This window comes from Salmo salar, chromosome 17 (genome assembly GCF_965601325.2).
Source record: "Salmo salar chromosome 17, fSalSal1, whole genome shotgun sequence".
Lineage (NCBI taxonomy): Eukaryota > Metazoa > Chordata > Actinopteri > Salmoniformes > Salmonidae > Salmo > Salmo salar.
In genome coordinates, this window is record NC_138307.1 from 16,077,501 (window position 1) to 16,101,257 (window position 23,757).

Here is a 23,757-nt window from a genome sequence, read left to right on the forward strand (position 1 = left end):
GGGCAGTGATTGGGGACATTGCCCTGTGTAGGTTGCTTTCTTTCGGATGGAATGTTAAATGGGTGTCCTGACTCTCTGTAGTCACTAAAGATCCCATGGCACTTATTGTAAGAGTAGGGGTGTGAAACCTAAATTCCCAATCTGGCCCTCATACCAAAACAGTCACCTAATCATCCCCAGCTTACAAATGGCTCATTCATCCCCCTCCTCTCCCCTGTAACTATTCCCCAGGTCGTTGCTGTAAATGAGAATGTGTTCTCAGTCAACTTACCTGGTAAAATAACGGTAAAATAAATAGTGTTTTGATGGGGTACGACAGTTGAACTAAGCTCATGAGGCATTAGTAAGTTATACTCTTCAAGAATCAATGGACACATATCATTCATTTATGTCCAAAATTGATGTAGCAACTGCAGATTTCCCCTTTAAGGTCATCACTGATAGGTGGAAGCAACTGGCTCGAGTTTTACTCAGAGCCAGTGATGTGATGATGTCAGCTGACGGAGAAAGTGGAACTATTGGTTCACACTGCCATCCAGTGGCCACTGTTGGAACCACAGTCAACCTCATACCTTACGGCAAAATGGGGACTGTGAAGAGACACATGGACCATTTAATGCATTTTGTATTGTATTTTGCATTTTATTATGTATATGATGCGTGGTTGGGTTATGACTGTTATATGTGGTTGTCTCGCTTGGCTATCTTAAGATGAATGCACTAGCTGTGTCTCTCTCTGGATGGGAGCGTCTGCTGAATGGACAAATTGTATTGTAAATGTAGTGATATGTATGTATATTTATGTATAATATGCATTTGTTGTGTTGTGTTTCCTGTTTGGACCCCAGGAAGAGTAGCCACTGTATCAGCAGCAGCTAACCACGGAACCTAATAATAAATACTCTCTTTCCCTCTCTCTCCCTCTCTCTCCCTCTCTCTAACCCTCTCTTGCGCTATATATCTCTCTCTCCCTCTCACTCTCCCTCTCTCTCACCCTCTCTCTCGCTATATATATCTCTCTCCCTCTTTCTGTCTCTCTCGCTCTCTCTCACACCCTCACTTGCCCTCTATCACTCCCTCTTTCTGACTCTCTCTCTCTCTCTCCCAGAATTTGTCGATGGGGATAGATCATTTCTCAGGCCTGTTTGTGATGTTGTGTGTGGGGGTGGTTGGAGCCATCTTTACCTTGGCAGCTGAACACACCTTCTATCACCTAGCCCTGCCCCGGCTACGACGGTCCCACACACTCACCTACTGGTTGCATACCAGCCAGGTACGTAGGTACACACACACACACACACACACACACTCATGAACTAGATCTATAGCAAGCCACCAAGCTGTTAATACTATCTAAGATAATTAGAATTTCACACTTTTAAAAACATCTTATCAAGGTGATCTTATCAAGGTGATCTTATCAATGTGATCTTACCACTGTGATCTTAAAAAGGTGATCTTATCAAGGTGATCTTATCAAGGTGATCTTACCACTGTGATCTTACCACTGTGATCTTAAAAAGGTGATCTTATCAAGGTGATCTTATCAAGGTGATCTTACCACTGTGATCTTAACAAGGGGATCTTATCAAGGTGATCTTATCAAGGTGATCTTATCAAGGTGATCTTACCCCTGTGATCTTACCATTGTGATCTTACCACTGTGATCTTATCAAGGTGATCTTACCCCTGTGATCTTACCATTGTGATCTTACCACTGTGATCTTAACAAGGTGATCTTACCACTGTGATCTTAACAAGGTGATCTTACCACTGTGATCTTAACAAGGTGATCTTACCACTGTGATCTTAACAAGGTGATCTTACTACTGTGATCTTAACAATGTGATGTTATCAAGGTGATCTTTATTGAGTGAATGTTCTCTCATCTGTGTTGTATCATCTATCTGTTGACAGAAGATCCATCGAGCCCTGAACACCCCTTACGAGGACGTAGGGAAAGAGTTGATTGGCCTGGACCACAAGTAGAGAAACACTGATCAATACTATATTAGAGTATAGGTTATCAATAATGTCTATGTTAGAGTATAGGTTATCAATACTGTCTACATTAGAGTATAGGTTATCAATACTGTCTTACATTAGAGTATAGGTTATCAATACTGTCTATATTACAGTATAAGCTATCAATACTATCTATATTAGAGAATAGGTTTTCAATACTATCTATACTATAGTATAGGTTATCAATCATATCTATATTACAGTATAGGTTATCAATAATATCTATATTACATTATAGGTTATCAATGCTGTCTATATTACAGTATAGGCTATCAATACTATCTATATTACAGTAGGTGTTATCAATACTATCTATACTACAGTATAGGTTATCGATACTATCTATATTACAGTATAGGTTATCAATTCTATCCATATTACAGTATAGGCTATCAATTCTAATCTATACTACAGTACAGGTTATCAATACTATTTTTATTACAGTATAGGTTATCAATACTGTATATATTACAGTAGAGGTTATCAATAATATCTATATTACGCTATAGGTTATCAATGCTATCTATATTACAGTATTGGTTATCAATACTATCTATATTAGAGTATAGTTTATCAATACTATCTTTATTACAGTATAGGTTATCAATATTGTCAATATTACCTCTCTTTCTCTCTCTCTCACTCTCCCCTCTCTCTCTCTCCCCCTCTCTCTCCCCCCAGTCCCTCCCCTTGTGTCTCTGACAGCTGCAGCCTCCACAGACACCGGCAGCCTCGCCCTCCTCCTCCCCTGTCTTCCCCCCTGCCTGCCCCCCCTCCTCCTCAGCCCTCCTCTCCTGCCCGGGACATCAAGGAGAACAAGAGGGTCCACTTTGATCTGGAGAGCCTACACAGCTACCGTCTACACACACACACCGCCTCGTTCCGGGGACGGCCTGGCATGGTGGGGCGACACGGCCTGGGAGGTACACACTCACTCTAACACACACATTTGTTTTACCGTCCTTGTGGGGACCAAAACATTTATTCCCAATCAAAATCCTATTTTCCCTAACCCCTAATCCTTAACCTTAACACCTAACCCTAAAACTAAAACTAACCCTATTTCTTAACCCTAGTTCTAACCCTAAACCTGACCACTAAGCCTAAATACACGTTTTCCTTGTGGGGATCTGCGAAATGTCCCCAGAATTTTCCTTGTTTCACTATCCTTTACTAGAACTTCTGTGCCCCACAAGGATAGTAAAACCAAACCACACACACTTTAAATGCTTTATTTGAATCCACAAATCACATTCCCTTCAATGAGGTTCAGAGAAAAGGTCACACAAAGTTTCCGTCTTCCCCTGTCTGTTCCAGGGTGTCTGGGTGGTTTATCTCCTCCTCAGGTTAGCCTGCATGCTAACGGTGGCCCAGCATCGGCCTTGGCCTCCCCCGGCCTGGCCCTGCCTCCTCTGGGGAACCCAGGCGGCCAGGCCTTCCTGTGGGAGGGAGAGCTCCAGGAGGTCCAGGGGAGAATCGAGACGTTCACAGCCCAGCTGAGAGACGCCGTGGCCAGGAGGGCCGAGATACAGACCTGCCTGGAGAACCATAAAATGAACCAGAGCACAGCTACTGCTGTCAAACTGGAGAAAGACATGGTTGGCCAGTCACAATGCCTGGAGAGAGTGAGAACCAACGCAGAGAAAGATAAAAACAAGGAAGAGAGAGAGGGGCTCAACCAGGAGAAAGGAAGGAGTGGCAGATCAAACCTCTGTTGCAGCCTGGACAGAAACAGAGACAGAGACAGGACAGGCAGGGACCATTCCACTGTGAGACAAACAGCCAGACAGGACACAGATAGGGACAGACTGTTACACCAATCAAAAACTGAGAGAGACCGAGACGACCAATCAAAAAGCCTGGACAGAAATGGGAGTAGCCAATCACATGCCTCCAACTTTCTGCAGACAGGGAGGAACAGCCAATCAGAAGCTCTGAACATCCTACAGAGGAGGATAGAGATCCAATCAAAAACCTCCACCAGCCTGGACAGAGAGACAACCAACCAATCACGTGCTGTCAATACACTGCAGGGAGAAAGAACTGTCCAATCACGTAACTCCACCAGCCTGGAGAGAGGAAGAGCCAGGCAGTCAGGTGCAGTGAAAGACCAGGAAAGGGGGAGAACTGTCCAAACACGGACAGGGGCTAGTCTGGACAGATTGAGAGCTAGCCAATCCAGCGCCGGCACTGGGAATCTGGTTAGAGAACGTCCCGCCCCCATGGACACCCAGAAGAGCTTGTGTTAGTCGTTTGATTGGTTATTTATTAGAACACAAAAGACCAATCGGGGGGCTGGAAAATAATCTAACAGGTCCAAATGATTTACAAGGCAGCGGATGAAGTAAAAAAATCTGACAGTTTTAAAAAACAATGACAGAGATGTAGCCCTGGTCCTCTGATGTCAACGGCTGCTGTCTGTTAAAACAAATGTCTGATCAGAACTTTACCCATCTACTGTTTGTCTCCACTAGGTGTGTTTCCTTTTTGTTTCTAACTACTAATACCTCTCTCTCTTCATCTGTTACCCCCGGGTTGTATTCACTAGGAACCAAACAGAACAAAACGGGAAGGGACCTACCTGAATTTGTCTAATAGAATGTCTCGTTTTCGTTGCAGAAAGTTTTTTGTTTGGAGTGAACAGTTTCCGTTGCAATGGGTTGTGACTAATGTTACTAATGTATACACCCCAGGTATGTAGTCAGTTCTCAGTGGGTCATTCAAGGTACACATGTGGCTCCTAAATGTTCAATCAAGTGCTATCTGCACCCAACCGGGTAAGAATCGGCTATCCCAGAGGGCAAACTACACGTGTCCACATTGTCCTGACTGATCCTCTATAAGGACCTTGAGTTGGTTTGATACTATGCAGTTGAATTGAATTTACTTTCATGGAATTTGTATGTTGAATGTCATGGTGGTGTCAAATGTAACTATACAGTAACAATAGTCGAACCTGGAAGTGAACGAAAAAGGTGGACGTGGAAAGAGAAATGGGGGTTGTATTTGAGCCTATAGCAGGTGTTCTACAAGAGATGCAGGTTGCTAGGTTACCTGTCGAGGACTGAGGAGTGTTGTAGATATGTTGTTCTGCTGTGGATGGGTCGTGTTCGGTGTACCATAATGCTGCCTATAACAACAGCTATACGTCTCATTCTCACACACAACAGAATTGTATCAGCATATTATTGGGACTCGTATCATGTTGTTGTATATCATTTCCATATTTTTAAATTAAACATTTATATACTGGTTTTAATGGGACGAATTACCACAGACTGTAATGACAGTCTATACCACAAGGTGGTGCCTGGATCTCTCACACACACACACACACACACACACACACACACACACACACAACCTATTCAACTAAGCAACTGAAACATTCTTTCATGGATGAGAAGGAAAATATTGTAATATTTCACTATCATAGTAGTAACAATTGTAATTCTATGCCTTTCCCTCAATTCTGTGATATTTAGCAACACAGAGATGCCCCCCCCCCCCAACACATACACACACTCACACATAAAGGTGAGCACACACACAGACACAGTAATTCGCTGTGAAATTAAGAGAGAAACCTCTCATCGTTAATCCACCCAAAATCACACGCTCTGATTACATCATCCTAACGTGCAATTAGAACACTGCTGCACCTCACTCGTATGAATCAAAGCTCAGATTGATTTCATCTGTACAAGTGTGTGTGCTTGTGTCACAGTGAACAAAATGAGGTCAGACAACAGTTGTATCTAAATGTATGGATGTTATACATCTGACATATTTACATATTTACTCAGGCATACGGAGCAGAGATAGGGGAATATATACACACACACGGTCCCCATTCCCAGTGACCCTGGTCTGTGTGAAGCCTGCAGGATATTTTAGTCTTAGTCACGCATGTTAGAACACACACACACATTAACCCACGCATCCTAAAATATATCTTTCTGCATCACTGTTTGTTGTTCTCTCTTTATCTCTCTCTCCATCTCCGTCCCTTCATATCTCTGTGAGTAGTGAGACAGTACGAGATATGTACAGACAGTAGAGAGAGAAAGAGATATGGACAGACAGTAGAGAGAGATATGGACACAGTAGAGAGAGAGATATGGACAGACAGTAGAGACAGTAAGAGATATGGACACAGTAGAGAGAGATATGGACAGACAGTAGAGAGAGAAAGCAATATGGACACAGTGGAGAGAGATATGGACACAGTGGAGAGAGATATGGACAGACAGTAGAGAGAGATATGGACACAGTAGAGAGAGATATGGACACAGTAGAGACATATGGACAGACAGTAGAGACAGATATGGACAGACAGTAGAGACAGTAAGAGATATGGACACAGTAGAGAGAGATATAGACAGACAGTAGAGAGAGATATAGACAGACAGTAGAGACAGAAAGAGATATGGACACAGTAGAGAGATATGGATACAGTAGAGAGAGATATGGACAGACAGTAGAGACAGTAAGAGATATGGACAGAGTAAGGAGAGATATTGTGGACGGACAGTAGAGAGAGATATGGACACAGTAAAGAGAGATATGGACACAGTAGAGAGAGATATGGACAGACAGTAGAGAGGGAAAGCGATATGGACACAGTAGAGAGATATGGACACAGTAGAGAGAGAGATATGGACAGACAGTAGAGACAGTAAGAGATATGGACACAGTAGAGAGATATGGACACAGTAGAGGGAGATATGGACAGACAGTAGAGAGAGATATGGACACAGTAGAGAGAGATATGGACACAGTAGAGAGAGAGATGGACAGACAGTAGAGAGAGATATGGACACAGTAGAGAGACATATGGACACAGTAGAGAGAGATATGGACAGACAGTAGAGAGAGATATGGACACAGTAGAGAGACATATGGACACAGTAGAGAGAGATATGGACAGACAGTAGAGAGAGATATGGACACAGTAGAGAGACATATGGACACAGTAGAGAGAGATATGGACAGACAGTAGAGAGAGATATGGACACAGTAGAGAGAGAGATGGACAGACAGTAGAGAGAGATATGGACACAGTAGAGAGACATATGGACACAGTAGAGAGACATATGGACACAGTAGAGAGAGATATGGACAGACAGTAGAGAGAAAGGGATATGGACAGACAGTAGAGAGAGAAAGAGATATAGACAGAGAGAAAGTTATATGGACAGACAGAGAGAGAGAAAGAGATATGGACAGAGAGAGAGAGAGAAAGTGAAATGGACAGACAGAGAGAAAGAGATATGGACGACAGTAGAGACAGTAGGAGATATGGACAGACAGTAGAGACAGTAAGAGATATGGACAGACAGAAGAGAGTAAGATATATGGACAGACAGTAAAGAGAGATATGGAGAGACAGAGAGAAGGATTTGAGACAGAGAACGGAATGAGACAGACAGAGCGGAGGCCTTTGTGTTCTGTTGAATCACTCCTCATATGAAGGCCACCTCAGTCCTCCGGACAGTTCTACACACACACACTGCTGCAGAGTGTTGAGATGTCTGTGATGGAGTGTGTGTGTGTGTGTGTGTGTGTGTGTGTGTGTGTGTGTGTGTGTGTGTGTGTGTGTGTGTGTGTGTGTGTGTGTGTGTGTGTGCGTGTGTGTGTGTAGAGGCCAGATGGTGAGGGCCCTAGGGATAGTCAACCAGGACTGACTCAGCCCTCAGTGGGAGGGGGGACTAACTCTCTCTCCTCCTTCCCTCGCTCTCTCTCTTCTCCCTCTACCCTTCTCTCCTCTCTCTTTACCCCTCCCTTCTCTTTCTCATCTCCCTGTCTCTGTATTAGGAGTATAGATTTTACAAGGGGTTAGCAGGGACTAACCAATAGTAGAATTCATTAAAGATATCTGATAACAACCCACATCCTTGTGCGTGTGTGTGTGTGTGTGTGTGTGTGTGTGTGTGTGTGTGTGTGTGTGTGTGTGTGTGTGTGTATCAATAGAGGATTATTTTCACTACTCCAGGGATAACAGCTGTATTCTTGACAACTAAAGACTCCTCTAACCTAATGTCTATGCTTCTGCTCAGTGGGCTAACACAGTCTTGAGATACATAAACCACCAATGCCGGTCAGTCACACAAACTTCAATGAATTTACAAATAGACGTTTCCTTAGTCAAGGAGTTTATAACCATTAGCTGGAAACACAAGTTTAAAAAAACAGTAGCCCATGAAAAAGGACAGTAATATAATATTAGTATTTACATTGGTAATAAAAACAAAAAGGTAAATAAAGGACATCTCTGGAAAATGCAGCATTTCTGTTTCTTAGAAGCCATTATACAAGTTCATAGAAACACAATGAAGTAGAATACACTCATTCACACACATAAACACACATGCAAGACAGACACACTCTCACACACATACACACACATGCAGACTAACACCAGTATTCAACAGTTCTATTATCAAAAGAGGATATCCACTACAGAACAAAAAGTCGTTCTGCTACTAGGCAACCGATGCACACAGACCACACCCACAAGTCTACAGTCTTTAGTCAACATGTATCTTATTGTATTGTCAGTGGGGGTTTGATTAGCAAAAAATTACCTTAAAAAGAATTGATATTATTGCATGTAATTTTATACAATTGGAGGTGGTTGGTGTGTGTGTGTGTGTGTGTGTGTGTGTGTGTGTGTGTGTGTGTGTGTGTGTGTGTGTGTGTGTGTGTGGTGTGTGTAGCCACGGGCAGTAGGGGTGCTACAGCACCCCCTGAAAAAATCTGAATTAAAAATCAAATCTAAAATCCAAAAATGTAATTATCCTAAAAGTAGAGCACTGTATTAACAGTCTGTAGCGCAGACCCCCACCACCAAACTACTTCCCGCAGCTATGTGTGTGTGTGTGTGTGTGTGTGTGTGTATCTGTTCACATTGTTAAGCCAATTGTCCCCTCCAGCCTTTGTCTCCCCCTCTTTGTTTACTGTAGTAATCCTCTCCAAGATGTTCACTTTCCATCCTCCTTTTACCCTCTTCTTCGTCTCTACAGTAAGTCAGTGGAATGGAAACCTGAGAGAGATCCTATATACAGTATAGTCAGTATAGCTGTATTCTAGTCAGATAGTAGTCGGTGGTAAACCAACTACTAGAGATGCTATAGTTTCTGTTGTCTTCAGTGATCCAGTCTCCATGCTCCTGAAGACCTTCGCTCAGACACGCTCCACCTCCACTGTTAGACCCTGACTTAGCAGTGTTCTATGTCACGTTATAACCTCCACTACTGTTAGACCCTGACTTAACAGTCCTCCCAAGTCTTACTCTGCAGTGTCTTGTAGTTATGTCGCATCTTAACTCCTTTAAGTCATCTCATGTCCTTCTCCTACTCTGCAGTGTCTTGTAGAACAGCTATTTGTCTGTTTCCATCTGGACCCTTTCTCAGTATTGAAGTAGTGTTCTTGATTATTGTCAATCCTCTATGCCAAGTTATAACCTCCATTATATTACATTTTAATTCCTAAGTCGTCTCATAACCTCCTCTCACTCATTTAAGTCATGTAGTAGTTCTCCTGACTGTTAGGTCTCCCCAAACGGTGTCACATTTAATAACGTCCCCTTACTGTTAGGGCTCCCCAAAATGTGTTACATTTAATAACGTCCCCTGACTGTATGGTTATGTAGTGGTACTACTGTCTATGTCGTCTTATAACCTCTCACTCTGTAAGGTCCCCTATGTTCTCTTCTAACCTCATAGTCTGTTTTTAGTAGTGTTACTGTCTATTATAACGCCTCTATGTCGCGTTATAATCTCCTCTCCGTCTGCATGGTCTTGTAATAGACTTCTTGATCAGCGCGGCTGTGGGCTGAGACAGTGGGCCGGCGGGGGAGGGTCATAGAGCGGGGGAGGGGGGGAGAGTAGCTGTCCAACAGCAGATCTGGATGAGGAGGGGGAGGGAGGGGGGAGTAGAAGGGGGGAGGAGGGGGAGGTAGGGGGGAGTAGGAGGGGGGAGAAGGGGGAGGGAGGTGGGAGGAGATGGGTTGAGGAGGGGGAGGCAGGGGGGAGGAAGAGAAGGGAGGGAGTGGAGAGGGGATGGGGTGAGGAGGAGGAGGCAGGGTGGTGGAATCTGTCTCGCTGGGAGAGGAGGAGCAGATAGAGTTTGATTTCACAGGAAGTGTCCGGTATTCCCGATATTCCGGTGCGGTGACTTTCTCCTGGCGCTGCAGCGCCCCCCTCTGGCCGTGCTCACCGACGCTCCCCAGGCTCCCGCTGGTGGTGTTCCTCCGCTCCCAGGGGGTCCCGTTACCGGCAGCTGTTACTCTGGCCCCCAGGGTCCCGTTACTCCCGGTACCGACACTGCTAGATACCCTGACCACAGGGTGATGAGGGGCGTGAGCATCTATGGTGACAATACTCCCGGTAACGCTCCCGGTGTGGCTGTCGCGGTCGGAGGGGACCCGGTAGTACGGAGACTCAGAGCTTCCTGTTGAAGACCCTCCCCCACAGGAAGAGGTGGAGTCAGAGCCCTTGGCAGAGGAGCTGATTGGTCCATGCTGCTTGGACATGGCAATGACCTATAGGATGAACAGAGGAGACAGTTAGCTAGTTACTTCAGCTAGTTAGAATGTAAATCAACAGTTCATTTAGCTAGTTACTTCAGCTAGTTAGAATGTAAATCAACAGTTCATTTAGCTAGTTACTTCAGCTAGTTAAAATGTAAATCAACAGTTCATTTTAGCTAGTTACTTCAGCTAGTTAAAATGTAAATCAACAGTTCATTTAGCTAGTTACTTCAGCTAGTTAAAATGTAAATCAACAGTTCATTTAGCTAGTTACTTCAGCTAGTTAGAATGTAAATCAACAGTTCATTTAGCTAGTTACTTCAGCTAGTTAGAATGTAAATCAACAATTCATTTAGCTAGTTACTTCAGCTAGTTAAAATGTAAATCAACAGTTCATTTAGCTAGTTACTTCAGCTAGTTAAAATGTAAATCAACAGTTCATTTAGCTAGTTACTTCAGCTAGTTAGAATGTAAATCAACAGTTCATTTAGCTAGTTACTTCAGCTAGTTAGAATGTAAATCAACAGTTCATTTTAGCTAGTTACTTCAGCTAGTTAAAATGTAAATCAACAGTTCATTTAGCTAGTTACTTCAGCTAGTTAAAATGTAAATCAACAGTTCATTTAGCTAGTTACTTCAGCTAGTTAGAATGTAAATCAACAGTTCATTTAGCTAGTTACTTCAGCTAGTTAGAATGTAAATCAACAGTTCATTTTAGCTAACTCAGATTTGATATTCAGCTCACCTGCGCCACTCGCGGCTGATTGGGCGGCTGGGTGGGCACACGCGGAGTCGTCACAGGGATAGGCCCCTCCCTGGCTCGTTCCCCTCCCTGGTTAAGTGACATCAACTTGGCACGAGTCACCGCGCTCTTAGGGGAGACGGGGGGAGGTAGAGAGGAGACAGAAGGAGGCAAAGGGGAGACCGTAGGAGGTAGAGGGGAGACAGTAGGGGGGTGTCTAATCCCCTCCTTAGGGATATGCGCTAGTGGGGCTGGCGCTGGGGTAGCCGTGGCAACGGCTCTATTGGCCGACTGTACCGTCGGATAGAGGGAGGGAGGATTCATCACCCCTGTCTCCCCTGCCTCACCCCCTCCTCCTGCTCCTCCCTCTCCTCCACCAGATCTGTCCGTCTCTCCCTCCTCCTCGCTCTGTCTCTCCGTAGAGCGCTGCTGTCTCCACTCCTGCACCAGCGGTGGTCGCAGCCTGACAGATCACACATAAGTTTGACTTGACGATTAATACCAGGGTGGTATGACACACACCTACAACACACACTAGTCACAAACGTACCTTGGTTGTGACCTGCGGGGGTCGAAGGACAGGTGGAAGGTCATGTGACGCTGGTTGGAGGGGTCGTCTCCGGGGGGCGAGGTGCTGCTGCTGCCGTTGGCGACGCGGGGCAAGGTATTGCTGAATGTTACCATGGTCTCCTTTCCCATGGGGCCGCGGGGTGCCAGGAGCTCTACGTCAGCACTGGCCCTCTTCAGAGATGCTACGCTGGCCTTCTCCCTCCGCACCTACAGAATAATAACATCATTTATTTTATTTTTTATTTCACCTTTATTTAACCAGGTAGGCTAGTTGAGAACAAGTTCTCATTTACAACTGCGACCTGGCCAAGATAAAGCAAAGATAAAGCAAAGCAGTGCGACAGAAACAACAACACAGAGTTACATGGAATAAACAAGCGTACAGTCAACACAATAGAAAAAAGAAAGTCTATATACAGTGTGTGCAAATGGCATGAGGAGGTATGGCAATAAATAGGCCATAGTAGCAAAGTAATTACAATTTAGCAGATTAACACTGGAGTGATAGATGAGCAGATGATGATGAGCAGATGATGGTGTGTAAGTAGTGATACTGGTGTGCAAAAGAGCAGCAAAGTAAATAAAAATAATATGGGGATGAGGTAGGTAGATTGGATGGACTATTTACAGATGGGCTATGTACAGCTTCAGCGATCGGTTAGCTGCTCAGATAGCTGATGTTTAAAGTTAGTGAGGGAAATGTAGGTCTCCAGCTTCAGCGATTTTTTGCATTTCGTTCCAGTCATTGGCAGCAGAGAACTGGAAGGAAAGGCGGCCTAGGGAAGTGTTGGCTTTGGGGATGACCAGTGACATATACCTGCTGGAGCGCGTGCTATGGGTCGGTGTTATCATGACCAGTGAGCTGAGATAATGCAGAGCTTTACCTAGCATAGACTTATAGATGACCTGGAGCCAGTGGGTCTGGCGACAAATATGTAGCGAGGGCCAGCCAACGAGAGCATACAGGTCGCATTGGTGGGTGGTATAAGGCGCTTTGGTAACAAAACAGATGGCACTGTGATAGACTGCATCCAATTTGCTGAGTAGAGTATTGGAAGCTATTTTGTAAATGACATCGCCGAAGTCGAGGATCGGTAGGATAGTCAGTTTTACGAGGGTAAGTTTGGCGGCGTGAGTGAAGGAGGCTTTGTTGCGAAATAGAAAGCCGATTCTAGATTTGATTTTGGATTGGAGATGTTTGATATGAGTCTGGAAGGAGAGTTTACAGTCTAGCCAGACACCTAGGTATTTGTAGTTGTCCACGTATTCTAGGTCAGAACCGTCCAGAGTAGTGATGCTATTCGGGTGCGGGCAGCGAACGATTGAAAAGCATGCATTTTGTTTTGCTAGCGTTTAAGAGCAGTTGGAGGCCATGGAAGGAGTGTTGTATGGTATTGAAGCTCATTTGGAGGTTAGTTAACACTGTGTCCAAAGAAGGGCCAGATGTATACAGAATGGTGTTGTCTGCATAGAGGTGGATCAGGGAATCAGCCGCAGCAAGAGCGACATCGTTGATATATACAGAGAAATGTGTGGTACCCCCATAGAGACTGCCAGAGGTCCGGACATCAGGCCCTCCGATTTTACACACTGAACTCTATCTGCGAAGTAGTTGGTGAACCAGGCGAGGCAGTCATTTGAGAAACCAAGGCTATTGAGTCTGCCAATAAGAATACGGTGATTGACAGAGTTGAAAGCCTTGGCCAGGTCGATGAAGACGGCTGCACAGTACTGTCTTTTATCGATGGCGGTTATGATATCGTTTAGGACCTTGAGCGTGGCTGAGGTGCACCCGTGACCAGCTCGGAAAACGGATTGCACAGCGGAGAAGGTACAGTAGGATTCGAAATGGTCAGTGATCTGTTTATTAACTTGGCTTTCAAAGACTTTAGAAAGGCAGGGCAGGATGGATATAGGTCTATAACAGTTTGGGTCTAGAGTGTCACCCCCTTTGAAGAGGGGGATGACTGCGGCAGCTTCCCAATCTTTAGGGATCTCGGACGAAATGAAAGAGAGGTTGAACAGACTGGTAATAGGGGTTGCAACAATGGCGGCGGATAATTTTAGAAAGCGAGGGTCCAGATTGTCTAGCCCAGCTGATTTGTACGGGTCCAGGTTTTGCAGCTCTTTCAGAACATCTGCAATCTGGATTTGGGTGAAGGAGAAGCTGGGGAGGCCCGGGCAAGTAGCTGCGGGGGGTGCGGAGCTGTTGGCCGGGGTTGGGGTAGCCAGGAGGAAAGCATGGCCAGGCGTAGAGAAATGCTTATTGAAATTTTCGATTATCATAGATTTATCGGTGGTGACCGTGTCGCCTAGCCTCAGTGCAGTGGGCAGCTGGGAGGAGGTGCTCTTGTTCTCCATGGACTTTACAGTGTCCCAAAACTTGTTGGAGTTAGAGCTACAGGATGCAAATTTCTGTTTGAAAAAGCTAGCCTTTGCTTTCCTGACTGACTGTGTGTATTGGTTCCTGACTTCCCTGGACAGTTGCATATCGCGGGGAGTATTCGATGCTATTGCAGTCTGCCACATAACAGCAACATTACTACTACTGGCCCTCTTCAGAGACGCTACGCTGGCCTTCTCCCTATGAACCTACAGAACAACATAGCATGGCTAACTACTAATACTAACCACTAATACACAACCTCTCTCCCTTCATCTCTTACCTTGCAGCGTCCAGTCCCCAGTTCCTCCCTGCTGTCTGAGGGTCTGGGTGTCTTGCTGCGGTACAGAGAGCCGTGCTGAGAAACATGACCTCTCTGGGCTCGTCCCCTCACCACCACCTCCCTCTGCTGCGGGGGGGGAGAGGCAGCCCTCCGGACAGGCTGGGGGAGGCAGTCCTCCTCGGATGACCTGAAGTTACCTACTGCATACAGAGACTAGAGGGAGGGTAGGGAGGGAGGTGAAGGAGAGAGGTGGAGATAGCGATAGAGAGAGGGATAGAAGCGTGAAATTTGTTGAGACAGGATTTCAAAAAAAAAATAACTGTGAAATTCTCCCCCTGAGAACTCTTAAAAGATTATTAATTCCCATCTCTCTCTCTGTCTCTTTCTCAGCCCCCCCCCCACACACACACTCACCAGGTAGACTCCTATGCCAGCTCCTATGGCATAGCCAACATAGACATCTCTGGGATGGCAACGGTGCTGTGTGATCTGAGTCAGTCCGGCTATGCCTGCAGCCAGACAGTATCCAAACACCAGCACCGGCTTCACCAGTTTAGTACTACTGCTGATCACACTGTTCAAATACATCTCCCCCCCCCCCCCCCCACACACACACACACACACACACACACACACACACACACACACACACACACACATACAAAGTTAGAACTATTGCGGATGGCAATGTTTCCAATTTTAACTTCAAATGCATCTTCATAAAGTCAGACAGACAGGCAGGCAGACAGACAAGTTAGTAGCTGTCAGTGCTTACAGAGATGTAGACAGCCGCGAAGCCAGAGAGCGTTGCATGCTGGGACGGAAATGTTTTCCTGAAGAGAAGGAGAGGGAGAGTAAGAATCAGGGAGAGAGAGGGAGACGTGATGCAGAGAGAGAGAAAGAAATGTGGAGGTTTTATTGAAGCTGGAGAACACAAAAGGGTGTGTGTGTGTGTGTGTGTGTTAGTTAGTTACCTGGCTGACAGGATGGCATACAGATCTTTCCCAGAGCAGATGTCCTGTGTGATGTAGTTGTTCTGGTCACATGATATCCCAGGCAGCGTGTAATTGGGCTGACAGACAGTCAGGAAGAAAGGGGTGGGATAACCAGTAGCCAATTGGATGATGTCCGTCATTAGGGCTGTTGCCAGGAGACCAAACACATGAACACCTGGGGGAGAAGGACAAGGGATGGAGGAGGAGAGAGGGGGAGACAGGGAGAAAGGATGGAAGGAAGAGAGAGAGGGGGGGCAGGGAGAAGGGATGCAAGGAGAGAGAGAGGGAGAGACAGGGAGAAGGGATGGAGGAAGAGAGCGAGGAGGAGGAAGGAGCATGCACCAGGTAAGAATTATCTGAAGGCGTCTCGTCTGTCCTCATTCCCTATTCATCTCTCTTTCCCCTGTTCTCCCCTGTTCTCATTCCCTCTAAATCCCTCTCTCCCCTGTTCTCATTCCCTCTACATCCCTCTCTCCCCTGTTCTCATTCCCTCTACATCTCTCTCTCCCCTGTCCTCATTCCCTCTACATCTCCCTCTCCCCTGTTCTCATTCCCTCTACATCCCTCTCTCCCCTGTCCTCATTCCCTCTACATCCCTCTCTCCCCTGTCCTCATTCCCTCTACATCCCTCTCTCCCCTGTCCTCATTCCCTCTACATCCCTCTCTCCCTGTTCTCATTCCCTCTACATCCCTCTCTCCCTTGTTCTCATTCCCTCTACATCCCTCTCTCCCCTGTTCTCATTCCCTCTACATCCCTCTCTCCCTTGTTCTCATTCCCTCTACATCCCTCTCTCCCTTGTTCTCATTCCCTCTACATCCCTCTCTCCCTTGTTCTCATTCCCTCAACATCTCCCTCTCCCCTGTTCTCATTCCCTCTACATCTCTCTCTCCCCTGTTCTTAACTGGAACAGGCCTGAAGTAGATTCTCTCCCTAGGATAGCATTACTCTCTTAGTTCTAGTTTTCTATTTCTATGTTGGTTTTTTTTGGGTTGATCTCCAATTGGAGGCAGCTGGTCCTCGTTGTCTCTAATTGGAGATCATATTTAAGTAGGGTTTTTTCTTCCTGGGTTTTGTGTGTTATAATATTTTGAGTAGTGTTTGCTTCTCTCTGCGTCACGGTTTGTTGTTTTCTCAATTCAGTTATTTATGTATTTGCAAAGTTTCACGGATTTAATCAAATGTGCACTTTGGTCCGCTCCTTTTGACATCCGTCACAGGCTAGCATTACTCTCTAAAGTAGATTCTCTCCCTAGACTAGCATTACTCTCTAAAGTAGATTCTCTCCCTAGACTAGCATTACTCTCTAAAGTAGATTCTCTCCCTAGACTAGCATTACTACATGAAGTAGATTCTCTCCCTAGGCTAGCATTACTCTCTAAAGTAGATTCTCTCCCTAGACTAGCATTACTACATGAAGTAGATTCTCTCCCTAGGCTAGCATTACTCTCTAAAGTAGATTCTCTCCCTAGACTAGCATTACTACATGAAGTAGATTCTCTCCCTAGACTAGCATTACTCTCTAAAGTAGATTCTCTCCCTAGACTAGCATTACTCTCTAAAGTAGATTCTCTCCCTAGGCTAGCATTACTCTCTAAAGTAGATTCTCTCCCTAGACTAGCATTACTCTCTAAAGTAGATTCTCTCCCTAGGCTAGCATTACTCTCTAAAGTAGATTCTCTCCCTAGACTAGCATTACTCTCTAAAGTAGATTCTCTCCCTAGACTAGCATTACTACATGAAGTAGATTCTCTCCCTAGACTAGCATTACTCTCTAAAGTAGATTCTCTCCCTAGACTAGCATTACTACATGAAGTAGCTTCTCTCCCTAGGCTAGCATTACTACATGAAGTAGATTCTCTCCCTAGGCTAACATTACTCTCTGAAGTAGATTCTCTCCCTAGGCTATCATTACTCTCTGAAGTAGATTCTCTCCCTGGGATAGATAGCATTATTACATGAAGTAGATTCTCATCCTAGGCTAGCATTACGACATGAAGTAGATTCTCTCCCTAGGCTAACATTACTCTCTAAAGTAGATTCTCTCCCTAGGCTAGCATTACGACATGAAGTAGATTCTCTCCCTAGACTATCATTACTCTCTGAAGTAGATTCTCTCCCTAGACTATCATTACTCTCTGAAGTAGATTCTCTCCCTGGGATAGCATTACTACATGAAGTAGATTCTCTCCCTAGGCTAGCATTACGACATGAAGTAGATTCTCTCCCTAGGCTAACATTACTCTCTGAAGTAGATTCTCTCCCTAGGCTATCATTACTCTCTGAAGTAGATTCTCTCCCTAGACTAGCATTACTCTCTGAAGTAGATTCTCTCCCTAGACTATCATTACTCTCTGAAGTAGATTCTCTCCCTAGACTATCATTACTCTCTGAAGTAGATTCTCTCCCTAGACTATCATTACTCTCTGAAGTAGATTCTCTCCCTAGACTAGCATTACTCTCTGAAGTAGATTCTCTCCCTAGACTATCATTACTCTCTGAAGTAGATTCTTTCCCTGGGATAGCATTACTACATGAAGTAGATTCTCTCCCTAGGCTAGCATTACTCTCTGAAGGTAGATTCTCTCCCTGGGATAGCATTACTCTCTGAAGTAGATTCTCTCCCTGGGATAGCATTATTACATGAAGTAGATTCTCTCCCTAGACTATCATTACTCTCTGAAGTAGATTCTCTCCCTAGGCTAACATTACTCTCTGAAGTAGATTCTCTCCCTAGACTATCATTACTCTCTGAAGTAGATTCTTTCCCTGGGATAGCATTACTACATGAATTAGATTCTCTCCCTGGGATAGCATTACTACATGAAGTAGATTCTCTCCCTGGGATAGCATTACTACATGAAGTAGATTCTCTACCTGGGATAGCATTACTACATGAAGTAGATTCTCTCCCTGGGATAGCATTACTACATGAAGTAGATTCTCTCCCTGGGATAGCATTACTACATGAAGTAGATTCTCTCCCTGGGATAGCATTACTACATGAAGTAGATTCTCTACCTGGGATAGCATTACTACATGAATTAGATTCTCTCCCTGGGATAGCATTACTACATGAAGTGTGCACCTGTTCATTCCCCCTTGAGGATTCAAGCGTAAATAACAGGTACGTACCAACAAAGCGAACAGTCCTCCGTAGGAAAGAGTTGAAGTTACACCCTCCAGCAATGATGGATCCTTCAGTTTTACTCTGTTTGACTCTGGACTGGTAACAATACACCAGCCCTTCACCCAGCATGATCTATTCACACACACAATTAGTCATGCACCCTGATAGGCTGTTCATTGATCAGAGTCTATAGATTGTAGGTTCTGACGGTGTGTGTGTGTGTGTGTGTACTAACCGAGGCAGCCGGTCCTGCGAAGGCCAGGCTCAGTAACATCAGCAGAGGGATCAGTTCGTCTCCTGTCTCCAAGTAGGGCAACGACAGGTCACGGTCATAACAATGGAACCCAGGGGTCGCTGGGGACAACAGGTCTGTCAACTCCATGAAGTAGAGAGAGACAAGGGAGGAGAGGACGATGGGGAGCTAGACAGAAAGAAAGAGAAGGCGGGCAAGGGAGAGAGAGAGAGAAAGGAAGAGAGAAAGGGAGAGAGGTAAGAGGGAGATATTGTCTAACTAACAGCCATAGTGAGTGGTATACATTAAATGCAGTACACACACCTCAATGAAGTAGAAGCATGGTAGAAGTGTCATGCTGTCTTTGGGAGGTTTCTTCTTGGTCTTGGCTTTTGGTGACGACATCATCCTGGTGTTGGTCCAATCAGAGTCTAGGAACAGACAGAAGGGGAGGGGTTAGTCATCACACTGGTGGCGTTCCAGGTGGCATACATTACAGAGGCGTTGTTGCACAGTATCAGCTTGTTAAGTCATATTCTGCTACTACTTCCACATGGGCAAACATCTGCTTGGTCTCGGACTGGTTCTTTGAAGCAACCCGAAGCTAATAGTAAATAGCTGAATGCACATATGTTGTGTTGAACGGAACATCAGAACACACACACACGCAAGCCTCAATGGTGTGCTATCCGTTTCACACTTCTCTCTCTCTAACGCGTTCTCTAAATTCAGGACAATGGAGTGGACACAGGACAGTGCCATAGTTACAGTAACTCAGAGAGAAAGAAGCAGGGAGTTGACACACACAGCTCACTCCTTTAGCCCGGAGTTATTCTACTGTAACTATGGCGCTGTCCGCTGCATGGTCCTGAACTCAGAGAGCGAGAGAGAGAGAGAAAAAAAACATGTCCTGATTTATAAACATTGATTCTCTCAGACACTAGTGTCAGACTCACCCTGCCTTGCCTCTCCCCCCCCCCCCCCCCCCCCCACACACACACACACACACACACAGAGCGCTAAATTACCTCTGTCCCGCGGGTTGTGTGTGTTAGCAGAGGCCCGTCTTGCCCTCCCCCCTCGCCGAGGTCTAGCGTGCTGCTCCAGTTTTCCGTTCAAACGTTAATCCATCTTCACGCGCTGCCAGTTGTTTTACGCCCCCAAAACACACATGCACACATCAGGTTGTTTAGGTTGGTCAGATTCTCCACGATAGAGAGGACGAGAGAATTATATATGGGTAAGACGAAAAGGGAAAAGTCCTATATTCAATATTTCTCCGTTATTTTCCCTTCTGATCGCGCGTGTGTGAATAAACTTCGAGGTTTGACGTGCCTTCTACCGGTTCACCCCAGTCCCAGTCAGCCACGCTATGTTCGAACAGCCCACACAAACTCAAACAGCGCTGAGAAACGAACCGATATCTCACTTGAAGAACCGCAGCTCACAGAGAGCCTCGCGCACACAAAGGCATGGGGGGCGCGAGAGGGCGGGGGGAGACGAGGGGAGGAGACCGACTGCTCCTTCACACACACAAACGCCCCTCCTCTCACCGCTCCAAATTCCTAATGGTAGTCCACCACCACCACCATAAAGCTGGGCAAAACAAAGCGATGGATTTTGGTGTGTGTTTGGGTATGCGCGTGCATGAGTTAAAGCATGTGTGTCTGATTCTGTGTTTCTTCGAATATATTCCCCTTTTAGAACATTCTATTTTAAATGTAAAGCCTATTCATTTTAGGCCAAAAGATGCTTAACCCCCCCATCTCTCTTCCTCTTCCTCTTTTCGTATTTTGTTCGTTTTATTTTGGGTAGACCTAGCCCAGTAGGGTGGGGATGGGTTGGGTTCTGACCACGTGCCTGTGACTGCTGCTGCGGTGTGTATTTGCTTCTCTTCATTCAACAAACGCGCACGCGCGCTCTCACACATCTTCTGCCTCTGACTGTCTGATTTACCATGACATGTACACATTCAAACCTTTCTCCCACGGTTATAAATACACATACACCATGACACACCCACCCAGCCACCCTTTTCGCCTGGAATGGTCACAGCTGGACTGCAAATAAATAAACTCATCACTCACTCACACACAAATACATATGAAGAAGACTCCAACCTATCAGCACTAAATATATGATTCTATCGCTACCTGTATTCTCTGTAAATCCAGGCTGGTCACCAGAAATACCACAGCAATCAGTAGCTCTATTGATATCTTCTACCTGTACATGTGGTAGGGCAACTTTTCATTTGTTTCTGTTTACATAAATAAATACAGAAGTAAATGAATGAAATATGTTTAGAGCGCATGGGTCTGAGTGTGTCTTTATAAATGTGTGTCCCGATTTACAGCTGCTAATGGCTAGAGGCATCCTTTCATCTCTTCCCTGTCCCCTCCTCTCCTCTTCTCCGTCTATGAACCATATGCAGAGCACAAATGCCCCCTTTTGGCCACGGGATGCCACATGCCACAATAAATATGTTATGGACAGTAGATGGTGCACTTCACCAATTGAACCAATCTACATGAACAATGCCTTCAGAAAGTATTCATACCCCTTGACTTTTTCCACATTTCCTTGTGTTACACTTACAGACTGAATTCAAAATCTATTACAAAAAAAAATTCTCCCATCTACACACAATACCTCATAATGACAAAGTGAAAACATGTTTTTTGAAATTGTTCTACATTTATTTCAAATTAACTTTTTTTTTTTTTTAAATACTGAAATATCTCATTTACATAAGTATTCACACCCCTGAGTCAGTACTTTGTAGAAGCACATTTGACAGCGATTACAGCTGTGAGTCTTTCTTGGTAAGTCTCTAAGAGATTTCCACACCTGGATTGTGCAACATTTGCCAATTATTATTTTCAAAATTCTTCAAGCTCTGTAAAATTGGTTGTTGATCATTACTGACAACCATTTTCAGGTCTTGCCATAGATTTTTCCAGTAGATTTAAGTCAAAACATTAACTTGGCCACTCAGGAACATTCACTGTCTTCTTAGTAAGCAACTCAAGCGTAGATTTGGCCTCGTGTTTTAGGTTATTGTCCTGCTGTCTGATGGAAAGCAAACTGAACCAGGTTTTCCTCTAGGATTTTGACTGTGCTAAGCTCCATTCCATTATTGTTTTGTCCTGAAAAACTCCCCAAACCTTAACAATTACAAGCATACCCATAGCATGATGCAGCCACCACTATGCTTGAAAATATCGAGTGTCGTACTCAGTAATGTGTTGTATTGGACTTGCCCCAAACATAACACTTTGTATTCAGGACAAAAGGTGAATTGCTTTGTCACTTAAATATTACTTTAGTTCCTTGTTGCAAACAGGATGCATGTTTTGGAAAATTTGTATTTTGTACAGGCTTCCTTCTTTTCACTCTGTCAATTAGGTTAGCATTATGGAGTAATTACAATGTTGTTGATCCATCCTCAGTTTTCTCTAATTACAGCCCTTAAACTCTGTAACTGTTTTAAAGTTCCCATTGGCCTCATGGTGAAATTGATGCAATTTCAATGTTGTTTGAGTTGCTTTGTGCATCAGCAAATTTGCTTGAGATGATTTTCCTGCAACACTGCTCACTGCAGTGAGTTCCTTGACATAGGTGTTTAAAAGAGCTGTCAGTCAAGGTGAGCTCATGAATACAAGCTCCCTGCCCACTCAGCCTATCTTTTCAACATTTTCAGAATGACTGTTCGGGACCTTTAATGTCTTTTGAACTGTGTTTCCTGACTGAATCAGCGTTCAAATGTAATGAATTGTGTTTGTGGTAGAGCCTCATTGGCAGCTATTGTTATCATACTGTATGTCTGCATCAGACTGTCGGCAATACTCAGACCCCATTTAGAACCAGAGGCCTCAATATCCTATCAGACTGTCTGCAATACCCAGACCCCATTTAGAACCAGAGGCCTCAATATCCTATCAGACTGTCTGCAATACCCAGACCCCATTTAGAACCAGAGGCCTCAATATCCTATCAGACTGTCTGCAATACCCAGACCCCATTTAGAACCAGAGGTCTCAATATCCTATCAGACTGTCTGCAATACCCAGACCCCATTTAGAACCAGAGGCCTCAATATCCTATCAGACTGTCTGCAATACCCAGACCCCATTTAGAACCAGAGGTTCCAATATCCTATCAGACTGTCTGCAATACCCAGATCCCATTTAGAACCAGAGGCCTCAATATCCTATCAGACTGTCTGCAATACCCAGACCCCATTTAGAACCAGAGGCCTCAATATCCTATCAGACTGTCTGCAATACCCAGACCCCATTTAGAACCAGAGGTTCCAATATCCTATCAGACTGTCTGCAATACCCAGATCCCATTTAGAACCAGAGGCCTCAATATCCTATCAGACTGTCTGCAATACCCAGACCCCATTTAGAACCAGAGGCCTCAATATCCTATCAGACTGTCTGCAATACCCAGACCCCATTTAGAACCAGAGGCCTCAATATCATATCAGACTGTCTGCAATACCCAGACCCCATTTAGAACCAGAGGTTCCAATATCATATCAGACTGTCTGCAATACCCAGACCCTATTTAGAACCAGAGGCCTCAATATCCTATCAGACTGTCTGCAATACCCAGACCCCATTTAGAACCAGAGGTTCCAATATCCTATCAGACTGTCTGCAATACCCAGACCCCATTTAGAACCAGAGGTTCCAATATCATATCAGACTGTCTGCAATACCCAGACGCCATTTAGAACCAGAGGCCTCAATATCCTATCAGACTGTCTGCAATACCCAGACCCCATTTAGAACCAGAGGTTCCAATATCCTATCAGACTGTCTGCAATACCCAGACCCCATTTAGAACCAGAGGTTC

At 44.9% G+C, this 23,757-nt stretch overlaps 2 protein-coding genes across 2 annotated transcripts in view; one reads left to right on the plus strand and one right to left on the minus strand.

Annotated features, from left to right (window-relative positions):
* Positions 1-4,274, plus strand: part of LOC106575482 (glutamate receptor ionotropic, NMDA 3B) — a 23,654-nt gene extending 19,380 nt beyond the window's left edge. Inside the window, exons 13-16 of the mRNA XM_045698982.2 lie at positions 1,109-1,273; positions 1,918-1,985; positions 2,707-2,948; positions 3,343-4,274. Coding sequence (XP_045554938.2) covers positions 1,109-1,273; positions 1,918-1,985; positions 2,707-2,948; positions 3,343-4,274 — 1,407 coding nt within the window. The remainder of the gene's footprint in view (positions 1-1,108; positions 1,274-1,917; positions 1,986-2,706; positions 2,949-3,342) is intronic.
* A 3,889-nt stretch (positions 4,275-8,163) lies between these two features.
* Positions 8,164-20,361, minus strand: LOC106575492 (phospholipid phosphatase-related protein type 3). The gene is made up of 11 exons (XM_082963505.1): positions 19,920-20,361; positions 19,216-19,322; positions 18,895-19,080; positions 18,665-18,791; positions 15,511-15,706; positions 15,312-15,369; positions 14,951-15,124; positions 14,537-14,749; positions 11,851-12,077; positions 11,304-11,763; positions 8,164-10,570 (listed from the first exon to the last, which is right to left on the minus strand). Exons 2-11 carry the CDS (start codon positions 19,297-19,299, stop codon positions 9,800-9,802), a joined length of 2,496 nt encoding a protein of 831 aa, XP_082819631.1. The 5' UTR covers positions 19,300-19,322; positions 19,920-20,361; the 3' UTR covers positions 8,164-9,799.
* Between the last annotated feature and the right edge of the window lie 3,396 nt (positions 20,362-23,757).

Excerpts from the sequence above, each read along its gene's own strand:
- LOC106575492 (XM_082963505.1), bottom strand. The coding sequence starts at position 19,299 with ATGATGTCGTCACCAAAAGCCAAGACCAAGAAGAAACCTCCCAAAGAC. Across the intron at positions 15,370-15,510 it reads TATGCCATCCTGTCAGCCAG|GAAAACATTTCCGTCCCAGC; the intron begins GTAACTAACTAA and ends CCTTCTCTTCAG. Across the intron at positions 12,078-14,536 it reads TGGGGACTGGACGCTGCAAG|GTGCGGAGGGAGAAGGCCAG; the intron begins GTAAGAGATGAA and ends ATTATTCTGTAG.